Below are 17,752 nucleotides of genomic sequence, written 5' to 3'. Positions count from 1 at the left end.
AGTGATAATAAATGGAGAAAGAGACGTTTTATTTTTCATTTTCGTTTTTGCTTTAATTTTATGTTCTGCTGGAATAAATGGACGGCCTTGATTAGAATCATTATCTGATGGCTGGAAATATTTTGGAAATAACCATATAAGAAATGTTTACTTATTGGTGAGAAAAGTCAAAACGGTAAAATGAATTACTATTATGTTTTATTTCAGCGTGAATGCAACGCTATTAGGAGCATCATGTGTGCAAAACTTGTGGGAATGGTAATGGACTTTGTCCTTCTTAAAGCATAATCAATCCGACTTGGATTCCTGCTGTGGAAGAATCACGGTAGAGGTGTTGTGTTCTCCCTTCCTAATATTTTATTTATAAATAATATTAAAATATTATTTTTTTTAATAAAATAATTGGTATGTGAGTGCATAGCATCTTTGTTGTGATTCATACGCATGTTAAAATGGATATAGGGTGTATTGGGTACCTGATATCTAAACCCAAAAAAGTCGGGTAATTGAATATCCAATACCCAATTTTTCGGGTTTTGAATCGGGATCGGGTAGTGAGATTTTTGGTTTATCGGGTATTGGGTATAACCGAATTACCCGATTTTTTTAGTTTTTTTTTATTTAATAAATTATGTATGTGTTAACACTTTGCTTGTTGTAGAACCAAGTCCACTGCGATTAATACTTGGAGACTTTATTGTGTGTGTATGTATGTGTTAATACCTGTCAACAGAATAGAAATATCAAATCTGGGATATATTTCGAACTTTCGATGGATTTCTTTTGATTATTAGAGTTAATAATTATCTATAAAACTTATTGATTTTTTTTAATGTGAGCTGATACATGATATGCTTTGGCAATGGTTTAACTTCAAAATTCACATGAAAGGTTATGTATTAATATTGTTTAGGTACTTTTGTTTGAGGATGAAATGTTCATTTTGTATTCAGTGTCATTTTTTTATACATGTTGTTTAGTGTTATTTTTTATACATATTGTTATTTTCTTTTAAATTTGAACTACTCTAAGTTTGTATATTTAAATTTTCTAAAAAAAATTAAAATCGGGACTGGATACTCGAGTAGGGTATTCGGATACCCGAAATCAGTTTCGGTTCGAGTATCAGTTTTTGGGAAATTTGGGATCCGGTAGCCGAAATTTTCGGATCGAGTATCCACGGGTACTCAATTTGACAGGCCTAGTGATTCCTACGAAGCAGGGGATCCAAATCCTAATTACAAGCTCATTTTCAAAAGTACACCTCTTCCGTCTGGTATTAAGTATTCATTTTCTCTTTGACATGGTATTAAAAATATATAAAAGAATATAGGTTTAAAAAGTTAGTGGAGTAGAATATAAGAGCATCCACAATAGCAGACGTCCCACCGCTTAACGGCTCGTTCGTCGCGGACGTCCCCTGTTGCATGCGGCGAGCGGTTGACAGACGTCCTAGGCGGACAAGAGGTCGTCCGTCGTAAAAGGCGGACGTTTGTGTCTTTGTCCATGCGCTCGTCCGCTACTGTGGGCAGGCGACGGACAAGAGGTAGGATGTCCCATTTTTTTATTTTTTATTTTTTATTTTTATTTTTACTTTTTTTATTTATACTCAATATTTACAACTCATTGCACATTCATTTTTTGTATATTTGATAAACACCAACAATTAAAATGAATTAATAGTATTTTTCAATTTATTTTATTGGCTAGGGCGTCGACTAGTCCTAGTGCTTGCCCACTATTGTGCAGTGGGATGTCCCAGTGATGTGGTAATGTAGTGGGATGTCCTAGTGACGTGGCAGGAGATGTTTTTGGGATGTCCTAGTGCTAGTCCGTTGGGATGTCCACACTATTGTGGATGCTCTAAGTCTTCCTTTATATATTTATTTTATAATGAATTGTAAATAGAATGTGTTAGTGGAATGTGAGACCTCCTTATCATTTATACTCCCCTAGTCCCCCAATAATTGTCCACTTTGATTCCGGCACGAGTTTAAGAAATGTATAGGAAAATGGATTGAAAAAGTTAGTATATTGGTCTCACTTTTGTATTAGTTTTATAATAAAATGTGAGTGTAAAGAGTTAGTGGAATATGTGCTTGTATTAGTTTTATAATAAAATGTGAGTGTAAAGAGTTAGTGGAATATGTGCTTACTTACCATTTATGGTAAAAAAAAGTGAAAGTAGACAATTAATAGGGGAGTGACAAAAATGACAAAAGTGGATAATTAATGGGAGATAGAGGAAAGAAGTAGTATTAAAAAGGAAAAACTGACTTCTCTCTTTTACTCTTTCCTCTATTTTATTATATCTCTTACTTTATATTTCTCAACATAACTAACAAAGCCTATTTAGCTATTTTTATTAAATCTCGTGCTGAAATAAATGTCTCGGTTAGTGAGGGACGAAGGGATTAATAAATTGTTGAAGCGAAGAGAAAGTAAAGTACGATAATAATAATGTAGAGGAGATTATTTATTATAAACACGTGCAAAAACGAAACGTCTTGTTTAGACTAGGACGGAGGAAGTATATGATTAGTATCTATAACTATTGTATTATGTTTATACATTTATAAAAATCTTAGGCCGTTAAGCTAACACGAAACCCGAACATTTAGGATTATAAATTTCTAAAACGATAAAATAAAATCTGATTTGCCCCAACCCGAGTAGAACTGACTGAACCTAATGGACTAGCCTAATTGACACCCCTACCACCATATGGTTTATAATGGCAAAACTTCAGACAAACAGAAACCCTTGCTACCTAAAATCGAAGAGAAATAAAAAAAATATGATGAAACACAAATCTTTGACCATTCTAGTATTATGCAAGGAGTGATCTTTAGTACAGGGGAGATCATGGTAGCAATAATACCTAGGGCTGGGAAAATATACCGAAATACCGCACTTACCGTACCGAAAAAATACCGAAAATACCGAATTTTCTGTATACCGTACTTTTCGGTACGGTATCATACCGTACCGACAGTTTTAGGTACGGTAAAGGTATGCAGTTTGCACATACCGCGGTATACCGCAAATACGGTATATACTCAGATATATACCTGGATTTTTAATTTTTATTTGGATTTTTCTTTAATCGAGAAATTAGGATTAAGAGTTAATCTGCTGACGTGGGTGATTACTCATTCTTTAGTCATAAGCGTGCTATATAGATTATCGAATAGTAGTAATTATTTTATTGATGAAATTTTGAATAAGTTTACAATATTTGCAAAATTAATTTAACATTCGGCAGTATTATGAAGATCATATATGTAATTCAATTCAAAATTAAGGCCATAAGCTATTTTTCATTAATTAGTTTGTGTAGTTGTTGACCTACTAACCACTAATACGGCGTATTTAGACGTTTAACACGTCACTATACTACTGTATTTCGTACGTTCACATGATGTGGTGCATTTTATTTTGATACTACCTCTTTTTTTAAAAAAATAGAAACATTTAAAATGACACAAGTTTTAATTCACAATTAATAAAATAAAATAAAAGAATTGATAAAGTAAGAGATATACTATACTCCATCCAATTCAATGAAAAATAATAGTTTATGGCCTTATATTTTAATAAAATATGAGATGAGGTATAATGTACTCCATCCATCTTTCAAAAATAGTCTCATTTTATTATTTTAGACTGTATCACAAAATTGATCAATTTAAAAAAAATCACCACACATTACACTACTTATAAGTTTAAGTTGAGTCTCACTATTCATAAACACTTCTTCATTTATTATTCTTTTTTTCATACTTAACTAAATTTACATTAAAACTCGCATAGTCCATAAAATCTTTATTTTTAAGGAACTAATGAGGTAGAATAAAGAAAAATAAATAAAGTACTTGAAAATTAAAATTTCATTTTTATTAAAAAGAATAAATATGGAGTATCATTTCATTTGGACGTTCCAACTATTTTTTACATTAAAATGATAATTTACATTAAAACTCGCATAGTCAAACTATCATTTTATGATGCAAAAGTATCATTTTATCATCCAAAAATCTAAAACTATCATTACGAAACAAAAGTATCATTTTATCATTTGAAACTAATATTTTATCCCCTCAAACTATCATTATGAAACAAAAGTATCATTTTATTATTTGAAATTATCATTTTGTCCCCTCAAACTATCATTTTATGATGTAAAAGTATCATTTTATGATTTTATCATCTAAAAATCTAAAACTATTATTCTTTTTTTCATACTTAACTAAATTTACATTAAAACTCGCATAGTCCATAAAATCTTTATTTTTAAGGAACTAATGAGGTAGAATAAAGAAAAATAAATAAAGTACTTGAAAATTAAAATTTCATTTTTATTAAAAAGAATAAATATGGAGTATCATTTCATTTGGACGTTCCAACTATTTTTTACATTAAAATGATAATTTACATTAAAACTCGCATAGTCAAACTATCATTTTATGATGCAAAAGTATCATTTTATCATCCAAAAATCTAAAACTATCATTACGAAACAAAAGTATCATTTTATCATTTGAAACTAATATTTTATCCCCTCAAACTATCATTATGAAACAAAAGTATCATTTTATTATTTGAAATTATCATTTTGTCCCCTCAAACTATCATTTTATGATGTAAAAGTATCATTTTATGATTTTATCATCTAAAAATCTAAAACTATTATTCTTTTTTTCATACTTAACTAAATTTACATTAAAACTCGCATAGTCCATAAAATCTTTATTTTTAAGGAACTAATGAGGTAGAATAAAGAAAAATAAATAAAGTAGTTGAAAATTAAAATTTCATTTTTATTAAAAAGAATAAATATGGAGTATCATTTCATTTGGACGTTCCAACTATTTTTTACATTAAAATGATAATTTACATTAAAACTCGCATAGTCAAACTATCATTTTATGATGCAAAAGTATCATTTTATCATCCAAAAATCTAAAACTATCATTATGAAATAAAAGTATCATTTTATCATTTGAAACTAATATTTTATCCCCTCAAACTATCATTTTATGATGCAAAAGTATCATTTTATCATCCAAAAATCTAAAACTATCATTATGAAATAAAAGTATCATTTTATCATTTGAAACTATGATTTTATCACCTCAAACTATCATTTTATGATGCAAAAGTATCATTTTATCATCCAAAAATCTAAAACTATCATTATGAAACAAAAGTATCATTTTATCATTTGAAACTATCATTTTATCCCCTCAAACTATCATTTTATGATGCAAAAGTATCATTTTATCATCCAAAATTCTAAACCTATCATTATGAAACAAAAGTATCTTTTTATCATTTGAAACTATCATTTTGTCCCCACAAACTATCATTTTATGATGTAAAAGTATCATTTTATCATCCAAAAATCTAAAACTATTATTCTTTTTTTCATACTTAACTAAATTTACATTAAAACTCGCATAGTCCATAAAATCTTTATTTTTAAGGAACTAATGAGGTAGAATAAAGAAAAATAAATAAAGTACTTGAAAATTAAAATTTCATTTTTATTAAAAAGAATAAATATGGAGTATCATTTCATTTGGACGTTCCAACTATTTTTTACATTAAAATGATAATTTACATTAAAACTCGCATAGTCAAACTATCATTTCATCATGCAAAAATATCATTTTATCATCCAAAAATCTAAAACTATCATTATGAAACAAAAGTATCATTTTATCATTTGAAACTATCATTTTATCCCCTCAAACTATCATTGTATGATGCAAAAGCATCATTTTATCATCCAAAAATCTAAAACTATCATTATGAAACAAAAGTATCATTTAATCAGATTATCCATAGTGTTTAAGAACGAAATTAATCAATGTCAATATCACTCTCATCTCATGTATTAAATCATTCCACAATTAGAACACAAATCTAACCATTCAACACTAGCTACTGAGCTAAAATATAGAACTCCATTCTATAAGAAAAAATATATGTTTAAAATATAGTGATTAAATGTTTTTTTTCATAAATAAAAATTTGAATATTCGCCTTCAATATATTCTATTGTAAATATGCAAAGCCCGAATTCAGAAATGATTGTCATTATCTTTATAAAATATATTATTATATAATTTTATTAAACATAATACATAATTGGGGAAGAATTCTTGCAACCCTAGAACTATCTCCATTCTCCGCCTCCACAACTATTCTTCCCGAGAATCCAAAATTGAGACACCACCACCACCATTTCTTCCTCTATCCAGCACGGTAGTGCATCGAGCTCGACCATTGCTTAGCGCCGCTGAGCTCCCCGCCGACAATCCTGTGAGAGGCTGAGAAGAAGTATCTTTAACTTGAACGTTGAGAAGAAGTTCAAAAGGCGAACTCTCAACCTCTGCCTCGATTACTCTCTCTCGCGCGCGATTACTCTCACTCTCTCTATTATCTTCTCACTCGCAGCTTTCTCTCATTGGTGAATCCAACTCAGGTGCTTAGCATATTCCTTTTCAATTTGCAATATTATGCTTACTAATTTGTTTTTGTGGGCTGGATTTTATTACGTTGAATTAGGGCTTTTATTGTTTTAATCTAGTTTCTTTAATGGATAGGATTGGAAGAAGTATCTGCACAATTAGGAAGAAAGTAGTTGCCCAGTTTTATGCATCTTTGTCGAGCTTGCTAGCATTTATGCATCTTTGTCGAGCTTGATGTATAGTTAGTTGGGATATATTACAAAAATATAAGATAAAATTTTCAGCTTTATACAGGTAGCAATCCAATTGAACCTTTTGTTGATCCTACTTGTTTTATTCTTCTTCTGCATATAAATGTGCAAAGTTGCTGCATTTTATTGACACATTATTGACGCAAAATATTGTGATTTCTGCATTTCTATTCATTCTTTATAACGCTGAAGTTGCAGCAAAATATTGTGATTTCTGCAAAGTTGCAGCAATACCAGTTTGTATTTTTATGCGGTATTCGGTATCTGATTTCGGTATACCGCATATTGCGGTATACCGAAATCACGGTACGGTATACCGAAATGTCGGTAAGGTATCGGTATCGAAATTTTGGTATACCGGTATGCGGTATATCGAAAAAAACGGTACGGTAAAGGTATGCATTTTGGCCATACCGCACTTTTCGGTACGGTATGCGGTATGACCATTTCGGCGCGGTCTACCATACCGTTCCAACCCTAATAATACCCAGATCACGTTCAATTAGTTTTACTACTCCTTCCATCTCCTTCCATCTGTGAAATGTTAGTCCACTTTTACCATTTCGGTCCATCCACGAAATATTGTTCACTTTGCTTTTTTTTCAATTTTTGGTACAAGGACAAATTAACAAATTCAAAAAACAATTATAAAAATTAAAAAAAAGCCTATAATTTATAGGAACAAGGACAAATTAACATATGCAACTATGAAGTTTATCGCTCTTTGTTGTACTATGCCAATAAGCTTCAATCTCAACCCAATACCGATATTGCAAAATTGAAAACTACGTAATGAACCAAATCCACACATTCAAATAAGGGAAAATATATTGAATTTGCCTTGTATTATACACGGAATTTGCTCTGTATTATGATTCCAAATATTTTTGAACGAATAATTTTTTTGATGAATCAACCTACTTAATTATTCATATTTCATTTTATTTCGTTTGCTAGAATGAGCATATATGAGGATTTCATTTCATTTAATTTTTATATTATTTGTAGCTATCAAACATAGTAATGAAATTCCACCAATAAATAACAATTCAATTCATTTGATATTTCTTATCACAACCAAAAAAGAAAATGAAAATTCAATTTTATTATACCAAGGACTTTATTGTGTCTGAATATTACGTACTCCATTTAGTACATTGTGTAATTGTAAGTACAATAGGTTGGGTAATGATCATATATATCAATTCGATCAATCGAGATTGTATGAAAAATGAGAGTTGAGGGTAATCAAGTTATTATTAATTCTAAATCAATTTAGTTCGTTTAATCTGTAAAATCATATACTGCATATTATTAATCATTATATTTAAATTCTAAATTTCTTACAAAAATTATACTCCCTTCGTTAAAAATAACTTATATTTCCATTTTGGGACGTTCATTAAAAATAGAAACTTTAGAATCTTTCTATTTTAGGACATAGACACTACAATCCACTAACTCTACTTTTACAACTTTTTTTCTCTCTCTCTCTCTCTCTTACTTTAGAGCATGCACAACGATGGACGGACGGAGTCCGTCCGTCCGTGCCGCTGGCAAGAACGAGACCCACCGCCGCTGGCATGGCGCAGCTCGTTGCATCGAGCACGTCCGTGCCAGCGAGCAGGCGAGCAGCGATTGGGCAACGGCATAGCCGTTGCCTTTGAATTTTTTTATTAAAAATTCGGTATTTAATTTTAAAAATCGATAAAAAAAATTCCAAATCTAAAAAATATGGTTGTTTTTTGCCCGTTTTTTTGAATTTTTTTTAAATTTTATTTTCCCCCCAAATCATCTATAAATACACACATTCATCATCCATTTATTACTTCAAATAATCTCTCATTCATAATTCTCATACAAACTATCTACACCTTCATCTCTCACTCAAAACCTCAGACGGATTTCACCCATCTTATGGCGGAAGCGGAGCGCGAAGAACAAGAATACTACGAACAACAACGTGCCGCTTACGAAGCATATGTCACGGCGAATACCCCCGCTCCTCCTCCTCAACGAACTAGATCAACTCGCCGCTACATCCATCGTGACCGGGAGGGAGCCCACGAAAGGCTCGTTGCCGACTATTTTGCAGACCAGCCGCGGTTTCCGGCAGATTACTTCAGGCGCCGTTTTCGCATGTCAAAACACTTGTTTATGCGAATTGTCAACACATTGTCTGCACGTGTTGAATTCTTCCAAACAGGTCCAGATGCAACCGGCCGGCAAAGTATCACGCCATTGCAGAAGTGTACGTGTGCCATCCGACAACTCGCTACTGGGCAAACGACCGACCTCTTCGACGAGTATTTGCATATCGGTGAGTCCACTAGAATCCTTTGTCTAAAATTCTTTTGCTATGGCGTTCGTTCAGCCTTCGGTGATGAATTCCTTCGGGTACCCACCACCGATGATTGCCAAAGGTTGCTTCGTTTTCACGAATCAGTCCATGGCTTTCCCGGAATGCTTGGCAGCATTGACTGCATGCATTGGAGGTGGAAGAATTGCCCGACTGCTTGGAGGGGGCAACACTTAAGCGGTCACAAAGGCGGCGGCCCAACACTTATCCTTGAGGCGGTCGCCGACTACCTCCTATGGATTTGACATGCATATTTCGGCGTTGCCGGATCCAACAACGACTTGAACGTGCTCTATTCTTCACCACTCTTCAATGATGTGATGAATGGTGTAGCACCGGCGATCGACTTCACCATCAACGGAAATACATACCACATGGGTTACTATCTCGCCGATGGTATCTACCCAAGGTGGTCGACTTTCGTGAAGACGCTCAGCAACCCGCACGACCCGAGATGGTTCTTTTTGCGTAGCGTCAAGAGTCCGCGCGGAAAGACGTCGAAAGAGCCTTCGGGGTCCTTCAAGCCCGATTCAACATTGTGAAGGCCCCGGCTCGGCTGTGGTACGTGAATAATATCGCCGACATCATGTTCACGTGTATTATCTTACACACCATGATTATAGCCGACGAAGGACTGAGGGCGGCTAGCTTCTACGACGAGGATGAAGCCGGAAGCTCAACCGCGAGGTCTCCCCACGCCGAGGTGTGCATACGACGGTGGGCCAGAGGATCTAGACAAGGCACACAATGCGCGATACCCAAACCCACATTGAGCTACAAGAAGACCTAATCAAACACATGTGGGCGAAATTCGGCAACGAGTAGTGATTTTTTTAATTTTAGGATTTTAATTATGTATTTTTTAATTTTAGGATTTTAATTATGTCTTTTTAAATTTATTTGTCATTTGTAATGTTATTTCATTTTTTTAATGAATTTTCATATTATGGAAATATTTTTGTTTAATTGAATTTTAAATTGAATTGTGCTCGTCCTTGCTGAAGAGTACAGCTGTGGGTGTTGTGCTCTTGCAAAAGAGCAGACAGAAAAAGTGGGGCCGGGCCCACAACCGTGCTCGCTGGCAAGAGCACGGTTGTGGATGCTGATGCAGTCAAGCAAGGAACGAGCCGGAAATGTCCTGTGTCAGAATGACATGAAATTCGCACGGTGCTTGCGAAACGGGCTTAGAAATCGAACTCATCGCTACACCGTCGCGATGATGGACGATGGATTTTGGCCATCTGACATTGTTTAGGGGGTCAAAATGGCAATTTACTGTTTTTAGGGTTTGAATTTTAATTTCCTATTTTACATATTATTTCCTTTTGAGTTTCTAGGGTTTTCTAAGCATTATAAATAGCGTGAACATGTGTTTTGAGCGCAGCTTTTTGAGATTGAATATTGAGGATTTTTCTCGAAAATTTGGTTTTCTTGAAATTATCTTTTGGTTGTTTCTTTCTCGTGGTCGATTGTCATCAAGTGGTATCACATCACCAGGTTGATAATCCATGGCCGAATGTGCTCGTGGACGTGGTCGTGGCGGTCGTGGCGGAAGGGGTCGTGGAGAGGAAACCCTTGTTGATGACGGGAACCGACGACGAGATCTGCGTGACGTCGAGAACGATGAACTGCGACAGCAACTTCGCGCTCTCCAGGAGCGTCTGGAACGTCTGGAGAAGGTGGAGGTGGAGAACTCGACAGAGGACAATTCAGATACTGATGTATCTACAAATAACGACGTCGACGACGTCAATCCGTTCGCTCATCTGGACGGCCGGCGAGGCGGCGGCGGTGAATATGGACCTGATCCAGCACGAGATATCGGCATGAGGGTTGACATTCCGGAATTTGAAGGTCGAGCCCTTCCTGACGAATTCATCGATTGGCTGAATACGGTTGAGCGGGTGTTTGATATTAAACACGTCAGTGATAGCAATAAGGTGAAATTGGTCGCAATTAAGCTGAAGAAACATGCTTTAATATGGTGGGAACACACGAAGAAGCAGCGATCAAGGGAGCGAAAAGGGAAAATTCAATCGTGGGAAAAGATGAAGAAATTGTTGCGTCGCAAGTTTCTTCCGGCTCATTTTAGGCAGGAGGCTTTTATTGAATATCACGGATGTAAGCAAGGAGATAAGTCTGTAGAGGATTTCACGAATGAGTTTGATCGTCTGAAGAAGCGTTACGATGTTGATGAAGAGGAGGAACAGACGATTGCTCGATATTTTGGGGCACTCCGGCCTGAAATTGCAGATGTTGTGCAGCTACAACAATATTGGAATTATGACGACGTGTGCAGGCTCGCCTCGAAAGTCGAGAAACAGTTGACGAGGAAGAAGGCAGTTAGTCGCTGGTCAGGGAAAGATGCGACACCTTTTCGTAGCAGTGGCAGTACCGCGGGGCAAAACAAATCATCCACTCCGGCAGCGAGACATCCAGCTGCTAAACCGATGGAAACCGGGCAGCGGTCGAGACCACCAGTGCGCTGTTTTAAGTGTCAAGGCTTTGGGCATATACAAGCTGATTGCCCCAATCGACAGATGATCACGTTAGTGGGTGACGAGGGTATTCCTACGTATGACAAAACATACGACGAGAGCGAACTGTCAGATGGGAGTGCCGAGTTGGTGTATGCGGACCAAGGGGCTGCCTTGGTAGTTCGGCGTGTGTTGAATGTGAAAGCTGCAGAGGATGAGCTATGGCTACGTCACAATGTTTTTCAGACCAAGTGTACGACAAAAGGAAAGGTTTGTCACGTCATTATTGATGGAGGCAGTTGTGAGAACGTGGTTTCCTCGATCATGGTGGAAAAGTTGGGGTTAAAGACGGTTGCTCATCCACAACCCTACAAGCTATCATGGTTGATCAAAGGTAGTGAGTTGAAGGTCAGCAAGCGATGTCTAGTTCAATTTTCCATTGGGACGCGATATGAAGATGAGGTATGGTGTGATGTAATTCCTATGGATGCATGTCATATTTTGCTTGGTCGTCCTTGGCAATTTGATCGCAAGGTCAAGCATGATGGGTTTAAGAATACTTATACATTCAAGAAAGATGGTGCTACTATCACCCTGTGTCCTTGTCCGGATACGAAGTGTGACCCTGTTGTGAACAAAACTGCCAACGAGAATAGTAACTTGTTGACGAGGTCAAATTTCGTGACAGCGGCGTCGGAGGCACCAACATGCTACATGTTAGTCGTGGTCGAGAGTAACGGCGCGGGTATGAGTATCCCCAAAGAAGTGCAGCCGCTTGTGAAATTGTATGAGGATGTGTTACCGGCAGCCATTCCGCCTGGTTTACCTCCTATGCGAGATATACAACACTGTATTGATTTGATTCCAGGTTCCTCTATCCCTAACAAGGCTGCGTATCGTTTGCGGCCAAAGGAGCACGAAGAGTTGCAGAAACAGGTGTTGGAGTTGTTGGAGAAAGGCGTCATTCGAGAGAGCATGAGTCCGTGTGCTGTCCCGGCTTTAATGGTGCCGAAAGCAGATGGATCAATGAGGATGTGCATGGATAGTAGAGCGATCAACAAGATCACTATCAAATACAGATTTCCCATTCCACGGTTTGATGACTTGTTGGATCAGCTTCAGGGTGCGCAGGTCTTCTCTAAAATTGACTTACGTAGTGGTTATCATCAGATTCGCCTAAGACCGGGCGATGAGTGGAAGACAGCATTCAAGACGCGCGACGGGCTGTATGAGTGGATGGTTATGCCATTCGGCCTGTCGAATGCACCAAGCACGTTTATGCGGCTCATGAACCAGGTTTTTCGACCTTTTATTGGCAAGTTTGTGGTGGTTTACTTCGATAACATTCTGGTTTTTAGTCGCTCAGTAGCACAACACCTGGAGCACTTGAAGCAGATTTTTATCGTGCTGCGTGAGCAAAAGCTGTATGCTAACGCGAAGAAGTGCCATTTTCTTACGGAAGAGGTGACGTTTTTGGGTTATGTAGTCACCAGGGAGGGAATAAGGATGGATGCGGGCAAGATAGATGCTATCACTAGTTGGCCGACACCGACTAGCATTCATGATATTCGGAGTTTCCAAGGGCTGGCTTCATTTTACCAGCGCTTCATTCGGGATTTCAGTAGCATTATTGCTCCGATCACCGAGTGCCTTAAAGTGGGCAAGTTCGTGTGGAGTAGTGAGGCGGACGCCGCATTCCAACTGTTAAAATTAAAGGTGACCCAAGCCCCTGTCTTAGTTTTACCCAATTTTGATGATGTGTTTGAGGTTCATTGCGACGCTTCCAACGTGGGAATTGGTGGGGTGTTGAGTCAGAATCAGAGGCCGATTGCCTTTTTTAGTGAGAAGTTATGTGATGCACGACAAAGGTACTCTACTTATGACAAAGAATTTTATGCTATTATTCGCACTTTGGATCATTGGCAGCATTATCTCTTGTCCAAGGAATTTGTGTTATTTTCTGACCACGAAGCATTGAAGTACATACAAGGTCAGCATAAGCTGAATTTTCGACATGCCAAGTGGGTTGAATTCATTCAGTTGTTCTATTTTGTGATCAAGCACAAGGCAGGAACGCAAAATAGGGTAGCAGATGCTTTGAGTCGACGACACTCCCTATTGTCTACCATGCAAGCTCGGGTCGTGGGATTTGACACTTTTAGTGACTTGTATTGTGACGAACCAGATTTTCGTGATATATGGGTAAGATGTGCTGACAGGAGTTTCCAGCAGTTCGTGACACACGAGAAGTTCTTGTTTAAGGGAAACAGATTATGTATTCCATAATGCTCGTTGCGAGCAACCATCATCTCGGAGGCGCATGGGGGCGGCCTGGCTGGTCATTTTGGCAAGGACAAAACTGTTGCCTTACTTGCTCTTAATTATTATTGGCCTCGAATGGAGCAGGATGTGGCTCGATTTGTGGAGAGATGTAGGACGTGCCACATAGCAAAAACCCGTCACAGCAATGCGGGTTTGTACACGCCTCTGCCTGTTCCTTTTGCACCTTGGGAGGATGTCAGTTTGGATTTCGTGTAGCACGTACACAGCGGCAGAAGGACTCAATTATGGTTGTTGTGGATCGATTCTCGAAGATGGCGCATTTTGTTCCTTGCAAAAAGACATTCGACGCAAGTCAGGTTGCACAATTGTATTTTAGGGAGATCGTGAAGCTACATGGAGTTCCCAAGTCTCTGACTTCTGACCGAGACGTGAAGTTTGTGAGTCACTTTTGGCGCACGTTATGGAGACGACTGGGGTCGCAGCTTCAGTTTAGTAGCTCACACCATCCATAGACGGATGGTCAAACAGAAGTTGTTAATCGAAGTCTGGGGAATCTGCTTCGTAGTTTGATTGGGGACAATCCATGGAAGTGGGACTTGGTGTTGGCACAAGCAGAATTTGCCTATAATCAGTCACATAACAGAACCACAGGGAAGAGTCCGTTTCAGATTGTGTATGGTCGAAACCCGATTACCCCATTGGATTTGGTACCTCTCCCTACAACGACGCAATTCAGTGGTGATGCAGAGGAGCAGGCACAACAGATTAAGGACTTGCATGAGCAGGTACGACTTCACATTATCCAACGGAATAATGGCTATAAGTTGCGGGCTGATAAGAGGCGAAAGAGGGTGATTTTTGAAGAAGGCGATCTAGTATGGATTCATCGAAGGAAGGAATGTTTTCCAGGGGGACGTTGGGACAAGTTACAGCCACGGGCAGATGGTCCTTTTCGAATTCTGAAGCGCATAAATGATAATGCTTATAAAGTGGACCTGCGGGGTAAGTATAATGTGTCGGCTACTTTCAATGTGGCTGATTTATCTCCATTTCATGGGAGTAGTGAGGATGAATTGGATGAGGCAGCAGCAGAGACTGAAGTCGCAGCAGCAGATGAAGCAGACTCGAGGTCGAGTCTTTTTCAAGAAGGGGAGTATGATGCAGTCCAGCAAGGAACGAGCCGAAAATGTCCTGTGTCAGAATGACATGAAATTCGCACGGTGCTTGCGAAAAGGGCTTAGAAATCGAACTCATCGCGACGTCGTCGCGATGATGGACGATGGATTTTGGCCATCTGACATTGTTTAGGGGGTCAAAATGGCAATTTACTATTTTTAGGGTTTGAATTTTAATTTCCTAGTTTACATATTATTTCCTTTTGAGTTTCTAGGGTTTTCTAAGCATTATAAATAGCGTGAACATGTGTTTTGAGCGCAGCTTTTTGATATTGAATATTGAGGATTTTTCTAGAAAAATTGGCTTTCTTGAAATTATCGTTTGGTTGCTTCTTTCTCGTGGTCGATTGTCATCAAGTGGTATCAGTGAACCAGGTTGATAATCCATGGCCGAACGTGCTCGTGGACGTGGTCGTGGCGGTCGTGGCGGAAGGGGTCGTGGAGAGGAAGCCCCTGCTAATGACGGGAACCGACGACGAGATCTGCGTGACGTCGAGAACGATGAACTGCGACAGCAACTTCGCGCTCTCCAGGAGCGTCTGGAACGTCTGCAGAAGGTGGAGGTGGAGACCTCGACAGAGGCCAATTCAGATACTGATGTATCTACAAATAACGACGTCGACGACGTCAATCCGTTCGCTCATCTGGATGGCCGGCGAGGCGGTGGCGGCGAATATGGACCTGATCCAGCACGAGATATCGGCATGAGGGTTGACATTCCGGAATTTGAAGGTCGAGCCCTTCCTGACGAATTCATCGATTGGCTGAATACGGTTGAGCGGGTGTTTGATATTAAACACGTCAGTGATAGCAATAAGGTGAAATTGGTCGCAATTAAGCTGAAGAAACATGCTTCAATATGGTGGGAACACACGAAGAAGCAGCGATCAAGGGAGCAAAAAGGGAAAATTCAATCGTGGGAAAAGATGAAGAAATTGTTGCGTCGCAAGTTTCTTCCAGCTCATTTTAGGCAGGAGGCTTTTATTGAATATCACGGATGTAAGCAAGGAGATATGTCTGTAGACGATTTCACGAATGAGTTTGATCGTCTGAAGAAGCGTTGCGATGTTGATGAAGAGGAGGAACAGACGATTGCTCGATATTTTGGGGCACTCCGGCATGAAATTGCAGATGTTGTGCAGCTACAACAATATTGGAATTATGACGATGTGTGCAGGCTCGCCTCGAAAGTTGAGAAACAGTTGACGAGGAAGAAGGCAGTTAGTCGCTGGTCAGGGAAAGATGCGACACCTTTTCGTAGCAGTGGCAGTACCGCGGGGCAAAACAAATCATCCACTCCGGCAGCGAGACAGCCAGCTGCTAAACCGATGGAAACCGGGCAGCGGTCGAGACCACCAGTGCGCTGTTTTAAGTGTCAAGGCTTTGGGCATATACAAGCTGATTGCCCCAATCGACAGATGATCACGTTAGTGGGTGACGAGGGTATTCCTACGTATGAAAAAACAGACGACGAGGGCGAACTGTCAGATGGGAGTGCCGAGTTGGTGTATGCGGACCAAGGGGCTGCCTAGGTAGTTCGGCGTGTGTTGAATGTGAAAGCTGCAGAGGATGAGCTATGGCTACGTCACAATATTTTTCAGACCAAGTGTACGGCAAAAGGAAAGGTTTGTCACGTCATTATTGATGGAGGTAGTTGTGAGAATGTGGTTTCCTCGATCATGGTGGAAAAGTTGGGGTTAAAGACGGTTGCTCATCCACAACCCTACAAGCTATCATGGTTGATCAAAGGTAGTGAGTTGAAGGTCAGCAAGCGATGTCTAGTTCAATTTTCCATTGGGACGCGATATGAAGATGAGGTATGGTGTGATGTAATTCCTATGGATGCATGTCATATTTTGCTTGGTCGTCCTTGGCAATTTGATCGCAAGGTCAAGCATGATGGGGTTTAAGAATACTTATACATTCAAGAAAGATGGTGCTACTATCACCCTGTGTCCTTGTCCGGATACGAAGTGTGACCCTGTTGTGAACAAAACTGCCAACGAGAATAGTAACTTGTTGACGAGGTCAAATTTCGTTGCAGCGGCGTCGGAGGCACCAACATGCTACATGTTAGTCGTGGTCGAGAGTAACGGCGCGGGGATGAGTATCCCCAAAGAAGTGTAGCCGCTCGTGAAATTGTATGAGGATGTGTTACCGGCAGCCATTCCGTCTGGTTTACCACCTATGCGAGATATACAACACTGTATTGATTTGATTCCAGGTTCCTCTATCCCTAACAAGGCTGCGTATCGTTTGCGGCCAAAGGAGCACGAAGAGTTGCAGAAACAGGTGTTGGAGTTGTTGGAGAAAGGCGTCATTCGAGAGAGCATGAGTCCGTGTGCTGTCCCGGCTTTAATGGTGCCGAAAGCAGATGGATCAATGAGGATGTGCATGGATAGTAGAGCGATCAACAAGATCACTATCAAATACAGATTTCTCATTCCACGGTTTGATGACTTGTTGGATCAGCTTCAGGGTGCGCAGGTCTTCTCTAAAATTGACTTACGTAGTGGTTATCATCAGATTCGCCTAAGACCGGGCGATGAGTGGAAGACAGCATTCAAGACGCGCGACGGGCTGTATGAGTGGATGGTTATGCCATTCGGCCTGTCGAATGCACCAAGCACGTTTATGCGGCTCATGAACCAGGTTTTTCGACCTTTTATTGGCAAGTTTGTGGTGGTTTACTTCGATGACATTCTGGTTTTTAGTCGCTCAGTAGCACAAC

At 38.9% G+C, this 17,752-nt stretch overlaps 1 protein-coding gene across 1 annotated transcript; it reads left to right on the top strand.

Annotated features, from left to right (window-relative positions):
* Nucleotides 1-10,594: 10,594 nt before the first annotated feature.
* Nucleotides 10,595-13,849, top strand: LOC121764299. Its single transcript, XM_042160344.1, has one exon. The coding sequence runs from the start codon at nucleotides 10,595-10,597 to the stop codon at nucleotides 13,847-13,849; it is 3,255 nt and encodes a 1,084-aa protein (XP_042016278.1).
* The last annotated feature ends 3,903 nt before the right edge of the window (nucleotides 13,850-17,752 follow it).

This window comes from Salvia splendens, chromosome 14 (genome assembly GCF_004379255.2).
Source record: "Salvia splendens isolate huo1 chromosome 14, SspV2, whole genome shotgun sequence".
NCBI classification, from domain to species: Eukaryota; Viridiplantae; Streptophyta; class Magnoliopsida; order Lamiales; family Lamiaceae; genus Salvia; species Salvia splendens.
The sequence above is the reverse complement of the archived record's forward strand: the minus strand, read 5'-3'. Positions and strand labels throughout refer to the sequence as shown.

Bases quoted from the DNA above. Each gene is read 5' to 3' on its own strand.
- LOC121764299 (XM_042160344.1), top strand. From the start codon at position 10,595: ATGGCCGAATGTGCTCGTGGACGTGGTCGTGGCGGTCGTGGCGGAAGG.